Source organism: Oryza sativa, chromosome 8 (assembly GCF_034140825.1).
Source record: "Oryza sativa Japonica Group chromosome 8, ASM3414082v1".
NCBI classification, from domain to species: domain Eukaryota; kingdom Viridiplantae; phylum Streptophyta; class Magnoliopsida; order Poales; family Poaceae; genus Oryza; species Oryza sativa.
In genome coordinates this window covers 5,359,441-5,372,779 of record NC_089042.1, presented here as the reverse complement: position 1 = coordinate 5,372,779, position 13,339 = coordinate 5,359,441, and the positions used below count along the sequence as shown (strand labels likewise).

General features: G+C 48.5%; 2 protein-coding genes across 2 annotated transcripts; one reads left to right on the top strand and one right to left on the bottom strand.

Annotated features, from left to right (window-relative positions):
• The first annotated feature begins 1,487 nt into the window (after nucleotides 1-1,487).
• Nucleotides 1,488-3,732, top strand: LOC4344850 (uncharacterized). Its single transcript, XM_015793242.3, has 4 exons — nucleotides 1,488-1,618; nucleotides 1,796-1,913; nucleotides 3,124-3,215; nucleotides 3,419-3,732. The coding sequence occupies exons 1-4, from the start codon at nucleotides 1,603-1,605 to the stop codon at nucleotides 3,481-3,483; spliced, it is 291 nt and encodes a 96-aa protein (XP_015648728.1). The 5' UTR covers nucleotides 1,488-1,602; the 3' UTR covers nucleotides 3,484-3,732.
• Nucleotides 3,733-4,205: 473 nt separating this feature from the next.
• Nucleotides 4,206-7,900, bottom strand: LOC4344849 (uncharacterized). Its single transcript, XM_015793713.3, has 3 exons — nucleotides 7,382-7,900; nucleotides 6,228-6,353; nucleotides 4,206-6,145 (listed from the first exon to the last, which is right to left on the bottom strand). Exons 1-3 carry the CDS (start codon nucleotides 7,706-7,708, stop codon nucleotides 4,571-4,573), a joined length of 2,028 nt encoding a protein of 675 aa, XP_015649199.1. The 5' UTR covers nucleotides 7,709-7,900; the 3' UTR covers nucleotides 4,206-4,570.
• Between the last annotated feature and the right edge of the window lie 5,439 nt (nucleotides 7,901-13,339).

Here is a 13,339-nt window from a genome sequence, read left to right as displayed (position 1 = left end):
ATCAAATGATTTATATAATATGAAACGATGGAGTACCTTATTTTTATTTAAAAAAACACAGTACAAACATATACGCTCACTCCTATGAAAAGCACCACGGGCATTTCGCTGTCAAGGTATACGTCACATACCACTTAAAAAATAATTAGCTGTAAACAAAAAGACTTGTGTCAAGTCTACAACACTTCGCAATATATGCATTTTGGAACTCACTATTAATGTTTAAGATATTATAAGATGCTACTAAATGAAAAAATAAGTAAAGAAAATAAGAAATCATGAATCGAACTGTCGAATTGGTAAAGTTTCCGTGCTATCATAGTACAATTGGGAAATTGTTTGTTTGATTGTTTCTATACTTTAGTCAAAAAATGTGTTTATAATATGATAGTGAAGTGGCAACTATGTCTTCGCATTTGAGGTTTTTATTGAGAAAGAAGAAAATTTTCCCCTCAAATTCATGTGAAATTTTTTAGTTTGAAAGAAGGGTCTTTTAAAGTTCAGATTATACAACAGAATATTTAGATGTCATTGTTAATTAGTGTAGACTATGTGGTTGGATGGGTAGTGGAAGTAAGGTAAGTGAGAAAAGTGAATGGTGAAGGGTTGTGATTGGTTGGAAGAGAATGTTGATGGAGAAGTTGCTATATTTTAGGACAACTCTTTAGGCCTAAAAGTTGTTATATTTTGGGATGGAGGGAGTAAGTATAATAAAGAGTAAATTGCACCCACGGTGTATCAACTTGGTAGGTGGGTGCAATTTGGTGCAAAAACTTGAGAAATTAGTGTTCTAGTGCAACAACATGGTAGGTGGTGCAATTTAGTATAAAAACTTTATAAGTGATCGCATAAATGCAACAACTTATAAGGTATGCATGATTTTGATACAATAAGTTAAGAAGTTATGCGACAACTTAATTATTTGAAGCACTTTTTTATATATATTCAATTGTTAAGCACTTCTTTTGACAATATACTCGTGTGGATTTGTATATAAGCATATTTATATTTTTATCCTAATAACAATAATTGAAAGTTAATCAAACTGGATATAGAAATTATTATATTTCGGTTGAGATTTGGGAAGGTGAAGAAAACAAAAATTGTTAGAGGTAATTAGATGTAAATTGAATGTGCAGTATAATTCTTAAAGATTAAATTAAATATTATAAAGTAATATCCATAGGATTGCCGTGTAATGGCATATTAACATCGTGCCAAAAAAAAACTCACCTAGCATATGTTTAGCTAAGTTGATGCAATAAAATACTAAATTGTCAAGTTTTTGTACTAAAATGTACCCACTTGTCAAGTTGTTGCACTCGAACGTTTAATTCTCAAGTTCTTGCACTATATCGCACCCACCTGCCAAGCTGTTGTACCGTGGGAGCAATTTAGTCTGTATAATAAAATTATTATTATGAGTCTGATAAAACAAATCCGAACACTAAACGAAATCGGGCCGGGTGGGCCACCCGCTAATAAACGGGTCCATCGTCCAGACCCGAACCGAACTCCTCACCGCCTCTCTCTCTCCTCTTCCCCTCTTCTCTCTCTCTCTCCTCGACCACAACCCCAACTGCGGCGGCGGCGGCGGCGGCGATGGTGTGCGCTAAGTGTAAGGATCTCTACCCCCGCCTCGATCCGCCGCCGGATCAGCTGTTCGCGCGCTCAATTTCTTCTGTTTCGCCCTAGATTTTTTTTCTCTTTTTTTTTTTGGGTTGGAAAGATCATGCCCTAGGTTTTTTCTCTTGCGTGCGCGGCTGAACCGGGTTGTGGTTTTGGGCTTGAGCAGGCGAGAAGAAGCTGGGGAAGGTGATCGTGCCGGACAAGTGGAAGGAGGGGGCCAGCAACACCAACGAGAGCGGCGGCCGCAAGATCAACGAGAACAAGCTCCTCTCCAAGAAGAACAGGTCGATCCCTTTACTCCCCGATCTTTCTTTTGATTCCGTGTCCCCATCCGTAGCAGCAGCGATCGGGGATTCAGATAGCGTAGGTTTGATTTCGATGGTGCGAATCCCCCAGAGATTGATTGGTTGATTAGGTTAGAAATCGTTGACGGTTGTTCGTTTTGTGCCCAATCTTGTGTGCCTTATGTTCCTGGATTATATCGCTTTTGGGGGAAATTTCAAGTGTGTTAACTAAGGAATGGGTAGATCATGTGTGTGATTCAAACAATAGCTATAGAAGTCACTGATTGGGGATCATAATTCTTCCAAGAAAATGAATATCACCCTTTAATTAAGATCCATAATAGTTATAACTGTTATTTTGATTGAATGATGTTGGTGAACTTGAAGTTCAACAATGCTGGTTTTTTTTTTTAAAAAAAAATCATGCCACGGTCATTTTTCGCCATCATCCTGTAACTACAAACTCATTTCTCCATCAACACGACCGCCAATACTTAGATGGGGCAAGGCTGCAAGGTTCTTTTGCTCTTGTTTCCTCAATCCATGTGGAGGAATGTTTATAAAGACCCATCCAACTGTTTGGGACCACGGTAGCTTATCCTCCATTACTGGAGGAATGTTTACAAATAGCATTATTCAATTGCACATAGCAAAAAGGAAAACAACCCATCAAAACCGCTGAGCCTTTTAGAGAGAAGGGGAGCCAAGAGTAAAGGGTTTTGTGGAGTGGGAGAAGAGGTACGGGCTTTCATATTGATATATGATGAAGATAGCCAGATGTTCAGTCCTTTTCTTTCGGTGCCTTCAACTTAAAATTCAAAATTGCTGTGTTGATCCTGCATACTCTTGAATTTTTCATAGTATATATTATGCTGGTAGCTTTGTTCAAAAACAGGTTGGACAAATCATTTGAAATCATATTTCACACTTGTACTGGCTAGAAGGAGGCGTACCAGCAAGGAATAAAAAGCACTTCGCATGTAGCGCACATGTTGCCCAACCCCTTCCAAAACCGGATTGAACATAGCCAACTGTTTTAGCCAATCCTGAACAATTACTGCACGTTTCCCTGAAAAAGCCATCTTGTTTCCTTTCAGTAAAGTATTTTGTGCCTTTTCTACTACCTGTAAATCTTAAGTTTTTAAATTGTATTCAAAAGATATTTTGTTGTGAATGTAAGCTAATAATATGTACAACATTTTAATATCAGGTGGACTCCATATGGAAACACTAAATGTGTAATCTGCAAGCAGCAGGTCCACCAGGACGCCAAGTACTGCCACACCTGTGCATATTCAAAAGGTAAGGAACTCGCTCCGTCAGGAACACCCTGTTCCTAATTGGCATCATTGACTTACAAGAACAATGCTGTTTCTTTTTTAACCTGATACATGTGCATTCTTGCAGTCCAAGTGAATATTATCTGAGACATGCTCAGTATTATGAGAACTATCCATTATTATTTACTAATTCTGATTTCTGACCATAATATTGACTTGTTTCAGGTGTATGTGCAATGTGCGGGAAGCAAGTGCTGGACACGAAGCTGTATAAGCAAAGCAATGTGTAATGTCAACTCCTGTGCCATCCATGATAATCTTGTAATGCCGTGTCAATGAGATATTGTACTTGGAATCTAGCGGTTGAAAAATAGTGACATGTGTTCAAGAACTATGTACCTGGCTAACCATTCTAGAAATCTCCAAACTGTCTACTTACCGCAAATCTATGCTACTCCAGTGTGGCTTGGTTGTGCTTTCTGCAAATGTTTGGTGCACAAGGCTGCTGCTGAACGAGTTACTGGAATTGCTTGCACTGATTTCTCAAGTCTTTGTTGCATTGCATCTGGCTATAATTTGTGTGTTTTTAGAGAGATTTCATACATGCTTCGAGGCATGACCGCATGAGCAAATGGAAAAATTTCCATTTGTCGATGTTACATATATTTACGTACTCCCTCCGTTTCACAATATAAGTCATTCTAGCATTTCCCACATTCATATTTGCATTGTGAAACGGAGGAAGTAGCATATACAACTGAAATGAAACTCCTTGTTCAAATTTCGTCTCTTGTGAACTATAATGCCAAATAAACATTTATATGAATTGTTTGGAATTATTTTTAAGAAATCAAACATAGACCCTCCTTTGCTTGAAAAAAAGACTGGATCTAACTGAGATATTTTCCTGCTTGAGTTTATTTCATTCTTTTAAAATATGTTCAGAAAATTCAAATATCACTGAATCAAATACAGCAAGCTCGTAATTAACCTAGGATATGACAAACCTTCAAAACACGAAAGCCGATCTGAATTAGAGCTTTAACGATGGGGAGAGATCGAGATTACAAATTTTCATTGACAATGCTGAACTTTGTCTGAAAAATGCTGCTTGTATTATGTTGCTACGTTACGCATCCAAGCAGAATTCAGTACTACAACAATACGACAACATCAACTACTGCCAGGCTGCCTACCACTACAAGGCTACAACCAGCTAGCTATTCATTTCTATGGAGTAAAAAGACTAAAAGTACAGGAGACTAGGCTACATGCTACAATGCACAAGAGAAAATGGAGTAAATCGTGTGCCTGGCCTTATTTCTTGCTGTAAATTGCAGGGTTAAAAGTGCCTGTCGCTCTTCAATTCTTGCAGTTCTAGGTTTTCTGGTTGAGCACATGGCGGAGCTGGATCTTCTGGCTCTCCATCCGAGCTTCTAGAAGCTTCGCCTTTAAGCTCTGCTTCTGAACCAGCTCCATGCAGCCTCTGAACCCGCGGTTGAGTTGGCTGTTCATCGAGTCAGGTGAGCTCCATTGCCCTATACTTGGCGAGCTGAGTCCTGCATCTTGATTGGCGCCTTCGTTCGAAGAATGCATGCCATTTGACAGCCTTTCGTTCGATGATCTCCTGTTCATCATCTCCACGACATCTATCTTGAAGATTTCGCAGTTTTTCAGAGGGGATGACTTCCAGAACTTTGATATGGCTGACTCTTTCTTCTTGGATGGTTTTCTGTCTGCGAAGTAGGCCTTGCTCAACTCACCACTCAGGTTGTCATTCTGCCCAGCCTCAGAATCATCCCCACTGGTCCAGGAAATCTTGTCACATATCTTGTTGACTGAAGGTTCGCTTCCATTCCTTGAAGAGCTCGACCCCTGCATCTCTTCATTGCTTATGGTTTCCCAGCTGCTGGAATCACCCATGTCACTCTCATTGTAATGGCTTCTATTTGAGTACAGTTTGGTTGGGTTCTCCAGGAATATGTCAGTCATTGGGGAATCTTGCTGGTTTTCTGATTCGTGTACTGGAGAGTTGTGCTTATGGCATGGTTCAGTTTCCCTTGTCTCGAGCTCTTCACTAGGGCGTAACTCTTCAATGATTGCTAGTATATCATCCGATGCTGGTGGTGGTTCATACGTGAATTTGATCTCCTGTTCCCTGGTTGATTCAATTGACTGTAAGATGTTTTTTGCTGTTTGTACTATGGTATCGTCTCCCTTGGTGTCACTGAAAGAGGCGATGATTGCCTCAACATCTAGTTGCAGTTTGCTCAACTCTTCGTATTTGGCTTCAAGGGTGAGTTTAGCATCAACAAGTTTCATCTGCACACGCTCTTCACGCCACACCTCAGCCATCTGCAGCAATTTTCTGTCCTCATCCACCTCTGCACGCAGTTTCAGAGAGTCTTGCTTCAGGCCTTCAATCTCGGCCTTGTGTTCCTCTAACTCCCTCACCAGCTTGGTGCACACCTCCTCAGTGAGTTCACGTGTCTTCCTCTCGTTGTCATACTCCTGCAACAGATTGTTTGCTGCCATTTTGACCTCCTTCAACTCATCAACAAGCTTTATGTTAATCTTCTCTAGTTGCCTACGGTTCTTCTTCTCATGTTCAAGGTCTGCCTTCATATCTTCAAGAATGGCTTGAACCTTCTTGTGCTCTCTCTTCCGCCAAGCTGCTTTCTCCTCTGTCAGTTTCTTGAACAAGTGGTCAAGTTGCTTCTTGGCTGAAATCCGCTCAGCTTCTAGCTTGCCGACCCTATCCCGTGTCTGTTGAAGCTCCACCTGGAGGTTCGATACATAATTTTCCCCTTTCTGTTCTTCAATGAGATTTAGTTGGCTGGCGATCACATAGGCACCATCTGATTCTATCCCCTCTATGCCGTCAGGCTCCCACTTTGTTACATTCTCCAAGCTGGTTATAGGCAACACGTCTGAAGCAAGATGAAGTTGGCCCTACACAATTAAATCCGCCAAATTAACTATACAGTACAGAAGAAATACCAGCAAGTTTGAAGCAAGCAGTTTCTAGCATTACCTTGTGGAGCTCTCCACTATGTCGTTCCAAGACAGATATGGGGCTTGAAGTCTCATTCTTCAGGCCATATCGAGTGCTAACATGATCCTTCCTAAGTAGTTGGACTTGTAGATGCCTTGGTATATGCTGTCATAAGTAAATGTAACCAACAAGTTAACATACGACCAACAGAATGTCAATAACCAGAAACTAAAAATGTTTTCATTTTCATCTCCTCCCAGAAGCATATGACTCACTCTGTTACTATGAAGGTAACAAATTTAGACATCCAGAGTCAGATCTGCTGATTCATGTTGTTACATTTTAAAATAACTCTCACATCAAAACAAGCAAAGCTCACAAGTCACAAACAAAACTATTGCGCAGATAACCCAAGATGAATATCCATGTCTATAAAACTCTAGCAGTTATACTGCTTTTCGATTGGTCGTATCTTTCCACCATGAAACACCAGAGCAACCCCCCAGCCTCCACAAAGTTACTGCGAGACATCTCTGAACCCAGCTCACACAAACAATGCATTTGTTTGCTCTTGGAACCAAATTGTCAGATGCACAGAGCTGACACCTATAATAACCGCAGTAGAAACATTCCCATTACAGCAAGAAGCTGACAAGGTACCAGTAAATTCCAGCATCCAAAGAACTAGAAGCAGCAGCAACAGTAGCAGCAGGGGACAGGCGGATTACTTCCATATCAAGAACCAAGCACGGTACAGAAGTACACACTGATTGCTCTCTGCGCGCCGAAGATTCAATGCCAGAGCCGGGTCCCCACGTAAAGAGGAGTAGGAGTGGATGGATCACATGAGCAAAAGATTAGCGGATCACAAGAAACGCGCCCATGGCGATAGGGTTGTCAATAAATGCCACTCCCAACGATCAAGATGGATCACCAAATGCTGATAGGACGCCATTAATGGCGGGATCTGTGCTTCGATCTGGAGAGCGCCGTACAGCTGCCGCAACGGCTAAACGCCTCTACTGCTGCCCTGCCGCCACGGGCATGAACGGCGGCGGTACACGAGGTGGTGGTGCGGGATTCAATGCGGCCACCCGTTCGTCCCAAATCGGCGCAAATTGGAGCAAAATGCGGGCTAAAATTGGGGGTGGTGAAATTTGAGGGTGTTCGAACGGAGGAAGAGACGTGGTTACCTCGAGGCAGGCACGATCCGCGGCGTGGCGGGAAGCCGGAGGAGGCGCCTCCTCCGCCGGCCGCAGCCGCCACACCGCCGCGGCGAGCCGCCTCACGGAGCGGCGGCCGGGCGCCCCCACCGCATTCCCCTTCTCCCCGCCGTTCTCCTCCTCCTCCCGCTCCCCGGCGCCCCACCGCAGGTGCGGCGTGCCCGGCCCGCCCCCGCGGGGCAGCCCCACGGCGGCGGACGATGAGGCGGCAGCGGCAGCAACGACGAGGGGGGTTTTCAGCGGCCTGCGGCGGAGGCGGACGGGGGCGGCGGGGCGGGTGGTCGACGAGCGCGGCATTGTTGGGGTTCGCAGTTTGCTGGATGGCTGGCTGGCTAGGTTTCCGGCGGCGGCGGTGGCGGCGTCGTCGGCGACATGGGGTGGCGGCGGCGGCGGCGGAGTGAGGTGGGGGTGGGGAGGGGAAGAGTGGGAGTAGGGGAGTGATGATGGGAGGGAAGGGGTGTTGCGGTTTTTTTGGGGAATTGTAAGGAAAGGGAGCATTTAATGCGTTGTGTACAGGAATGACCGTTTTACCGTTTTATTAGAGCAAGTTTAATAGTATAGCCCACTGCTAACTCTAATTCATTTGTAGCCAATCTAATAGCCAATTTATATAATAGTTGCTTACTATACTATTAATACTTGGTTCCACCTGTCATACACACATTATGTCTTGGAGTCCGTGCTGCAGCTGGCTATAGATCTGTAGCCCGCTGCTCTTCTCTCTCATCCTTTATCTCATTAAAATATGTTTACAGCTGGCTAATAGCCTGCTATTGTACCTGCTCTTAAGGGGGGAAATGAGAGATAATGTGTTTTCTAACTAGAGTGATTTGGTAATTACTGTGCTGGATTGAGAATTGTGTAATGTTCAACCACCGTACTTATTAGGGCACCCGCAATGATTATCTATAGGCTCTCTACAAGAGATCAATGTCAGCATATTTTCCTACTTGGAAAAGATTAAATGAATAGAGAGAGCAAAGCTATCTACTATCCTGGAGATAGTCTATAGAGAAAAACGAGGCAATGGATTAGAGAGCTATAGATATCCATGTAGACATACCATTGAAGTGGTTTACTATTATCTAGTCTATTGCTGAGATGTACATGTGTCGGTGACATGGGACCGGGAGTATCATGACTTAGAGACTTGAGGCAGACACGATCACCCACGTGGCCTAACCCCCTCGGGGGGGTCGGGCCCGAGGGTGATACGACCGCCCTTCTCTTTGTCTCCCCGAGGGGTCGGACCGCTCCCGTCTCGGCCCCGAGGGCCGAGGCGCCCCGACCCCTTGTGGGTTTTGCGCCGCGTATATGGGGTAGGTGAGCATAGCGGGGCTCACCTAACCGCATTTATTGCGGTTTGGACGAGCGCGTCACGCCACATGTAGCGCAGTATGGCACGCTCGTTTATCCGGTCTGTGACCGGTCACAGATCGGTCAGATTGCGGGTTAGGTGGCAACAGGCGATCTGACACACGCCTCGCCCCGTCCTGTCAGAATGAGAGTCTCTAGGCACTCGTCCCTAGCCGGAGCCAGCGTGCTAGCTCCTGGAGATGGCACGTTGGTCCTAGTCAGATATATGCCAGGCTTTATCCCAACCTTTATAAGCAAGACGTTGTATGAAGAAGGACGAACATGCAGATTGCTAAACTGACACGTGGTGGACAAAGGTGACCAGTCTGTGACTGGTCTGACACTGGTTATGTCGCCAGAAGACAACTGTGTTCCCACGTTGCACCTGCTTCCGGCTGAGTGGAGGTAGGTATGGGCCGTCCCATCAGAAGGGTCACTCGGGCAGCAGCCGTTGCAAATCTCCGCCCATTTATGAAGAGATGACAGGGTGATCCCCGAGGTCAGACGAACGAGGACGCGTGGCCACACTCAAAAACAGGCAGTGTTTCAGCTTCCAAGAGAAGGCAAGCCAAGTTTTACTATAGATAGGATGGGCTCCCACCCAAAAAGGGGGAGAGGGAGAAGTGGTGCATGTGGTATCCCCTTGAGATATAAAAGGAGGACCTTGCCCACTTAAGGGAGGAGGCTGAAAGGGGGGATGATCGGGAGAGGAGAAGAGGGTTTTTAGAATAAGAGCTCTCTGGCTCTCCAGCTCTTGGTAGCTTCTTCATACACAGATCCACCAGAACACAGGAGTAGGGTATTACGCTTCTCAGCGGCCCGAACCTGTATACATCGCCCGTGTCTTGTGCTTTTTCCATTCTCGCGAACTTTCCACAGACTAGGAGCTTAGAATCTCACCCAGGGCCCCCGGCCGAACCGGCAAAGGGGGGCCTGCGCGGTCTCCCGGTGAGGAGCCCCACGCTCCGTCATCTGGCGCGCCAGGTAGGGGGCTCTGCGTGTGTTTTTCTAAGCTCTCGCATTCTTTCGTGTGCGCCAAGCTTTTCCTGTTCAGCCCAATGGCTGAACAAGCAAAGGCGCACAACCTCTCTCCGAGTGTTAGCGGTGACGACGGGGAGCCAAACCCACGCCGTCGAGCTCGTACTCCACCGCCCCCTCCACGCCAAAGTCCTAGGCGGGAGGAGGCGCTCGAGAGGGTCGAAGGATCCGCGACTTCGACATCCACGGGTGATGGGGAAGGGCGGCGAGATGGGGAGCGTCGCCTCCTCGTCTACGGCGACGGCAGCACGCCCCAGGGCGCGCTCCAAGCTGCGGGCGCGCTCCTACGTCACCCGCCCATTGTCCCTGACCCGGAGTCTCCAGCCCAACGTTGGCTGGACGACGTGGCCAACTTGGTCATGACGGCACGGCAGCGCCTAGGTGCTGGTGGGCGGTCCTCCGCCACCAAGACCTCTGGCGCTGCTACCACCGGCTCCGTATCGTCAAGGCGGAGGGCGCGGCGAGCGGTGGCTGTTGCTCGCCATTCGGCCGCCACTCCTTCGTCAGCGCCTCCGACCCAGGAAGATCTGCGTGGGGGGCCGGATGCCCGCATCAGTATCGAGCGCCGGCGTAATGGCCGACGTGCTGCCTACGCAACGGAGGGCGCCTCCTCGTCCGGAGTGTCACATCAACACGGACGCGGGGATCAGCCCTCCGTGCCCCCGGTTGGTGGTGTCGGCTGTAGAGCCTTTGTGGCGAGCCTTCGGAACGTCCGTTGGCCCCCAAGGTTCCGGCCTACCATCGCCGAAAAATATGACGGGAGCGTCAACCCCGCCGAGTTTCTCCAGGTCTACACGACTGGGATCGAGGCCGCCGGGGGTGACGACAGGGTCATGGTGAATTTCTTTCCCATGGCCCTGAAGGGACAGGCACGGGGTTGGCTAATGAACTTGCCACCCGCGTCCGTCCACTCTTGGGAGGATTTGTGCCAACAGTTCACCATGAACTTTCAAGGCACATATCCGCGCCCAGGTGAAGAAGCGGACTTACATGCAGTCCAGCGAAGGGATGATGAGTCACTTCGCTCATACATTCAGCGGTTCTGTCAAGTCCGCAACACCATACCATGCATCCCTGCACACGCGGTGATCTACGCGTTCAGGGGGGGTGTGCGGCACAACCGCATGCTCGAAAAGATCGCCTCCAAAGAGCCCCAGACTACCGCGGAGCTTTTTCAGCTCGCGGACCGAGTGGCTCGTAAGGAAGAGGCATGGACCTGGAACCCCTCCGGTTCCGGTGTGGCAGCTTCGGCCGCCCCCGGATCTACTGCTCGGACAGGGCGGTGTGACAGGAGGAGGAAGAAGATGTCAGCCCATTCACCGTGATTCACCGTAATGGGCGGTCGACCAGATTCACCGTGATTAGTCCCACCTCAATAAATCGACCTAATACACTGTAGTTTAGGTGGGTTGGTTGGGCCTGTTCAACGTGGTGTAGCGTTGATCAGTGGAGATTTAATGTTACTTTAATTACTCAACGGTTTTACTGTTTTGCTCAATAAAATGTTTTACAACCGCCTTTATGCAAATAGCCACAAACCGTCCTTGTGTTCCCCTTGCACGTCTGCATCGTTGGTGTGGCTTGCTGAGTACGGTGGTTGTACTCAGCCTTGCTATTATTCCCCCTTTTCAGAAGTGTAGTGCTTCTGAGCTGAAGACGAAGTTAGAAGACCAAGGCTCAGACCCCAGTTGAGTTTTGCCTGTGGAGTGGAGCTGAAGCCCCGCTAGGATCGCCTTTTTCCGCTGCTGCTGCTTTTGTTTCGGTGTGAGGACTAAGTGCCTCTTCTGTAAGTATTTTACGCTTTATTTACGTTTGGAACTGTATATTACTTGTCGTTTTGTGTACCCTGGCTGGTCCTGGACAGGGATTTAATACACAAAATAGTCTGGAAATTTTGGGCTAAATTTCTGGGCGTGACACATCGGGTCACGGTGGTTACGTCTTACCCCCTCGGCCAAATCTTGCATAATCGAGAGGGTACTGGACGGGTGGTGAAATGGGCAATCGAACTTTCTGAGTTTGATTTGCACTTTGAACCACGCCACGCTATCAAGAGCCAGGCCCTCGCCGATTTTGTGGCAGAGTGGACCCCAGCTCCCGAGCCCGTCTCAGTCCCCGAGGCCAGCTCGGGCCCCTCGCAGCTGCCTCACACCGCCCATTGGGTGATGCAGTTCGACGGCTCCCTGTCTCTTCAGGGCGCCGGTGCGGGGGTCACGTTGACCTCGCCGAGCGGAGACGTCCTCAGATATTTGGTTCGCCTTGACTTTCGGGCGACCAATAATATGGCAGAGTACGAGGGACTCCTTGCGGGACTCAGGGTGGCAGCTGGACTGGGGATCCGCCGCCTCCTGGTGTTAGGCGACTCCCAGCTGGTCGTTAACCAGGTCTGTAAGGAGTACCGGTGCTCTGACCCGCAGATGGACGCTTACGTGCGCCAAGTACGGCGTATGGAGCGCCATTTTGACGGGATAGAGCTTCGGCACGTGCCCAGACGGGATAACACGGTTGCCGACGAACTCTCACGGCTCGCTTCCTCGCGAGCCCAGACCCCACCGGGCGCCTTTGAAGAAAGGCTTGCCCAGCCGTCGGCGCGACCCGACCCCTTAGGGGAGACGGACGCGCCTGACAGGCCCCCGATGCCCGTCGGAGTCCAGGCCTCGGGACCCGAGGGGAGCGCTCCCAGCTCCCTTAGATTGATTGCTTGGATCGCTGAGATCCAAGCATACCTCACAGATAAGACTCTACCCGAGGACCGCGAAGGGAGTGAACGCGTCCAGCGCATCTCCAAACGCTACGTGCTGGTAGAAGGGACCCTCTATCGGCGCGCGGCTAACGGAATCCTCCTGAAGTGCATTCCTCGGGAACAAGGCGTCGAGCTTCTTGCCGGTATCCATGAAGGCGAATGCGGAGCCCACTCCGCCTCGCGCACCTTGGTTGGCAAAGCCTTTCGACAAGGTTTCTATTGGCCGACAGCTCTCAATGATGCGGTCGACCTGGTCCGGCGATGCAGAGCGTGTCAATTCCACGCCAAGCAAATCCATCAGCCGGCCCAGGCCCTGCAGATCATACCACTTTCATGGCCATTTGCTGTCTGGGGGCTCGATATCCTGGGACCGTTTAGGCGGGCCCCGGGCAGGTTTGAGTATCTGTATGTCGCGATCGACAAGTTCACTAAGTGGCCCGAGGCTTATCCGGTCGTCAAGATCGATAAGCACTCTGCACTTAAATTCATTAAGGGCATCACAGCCCGGTTTGGAGTGCCTAACCGTATTATTACGGATAACGGCACCCAATTCACTAGTGAACTTTTCGGCGATTACTGCGAAGACATGGGCATCAAGCTCTGCTTCGCCTCACCTGCTCACCCCAGAAGCAACGGCCAAGTGGAGCGCGCCAATGCGGAAATCCTCAGAGGCCTTAAAACCAAGACCTTCAACATCCTCAAGAAGCACGGCGATTCGTGGATCGAGGAGTTGCCAGCGGTGCTCTGGGCGAACCGAACCACGCCAAGCCGAGCAACCGGGGAAACGCCTT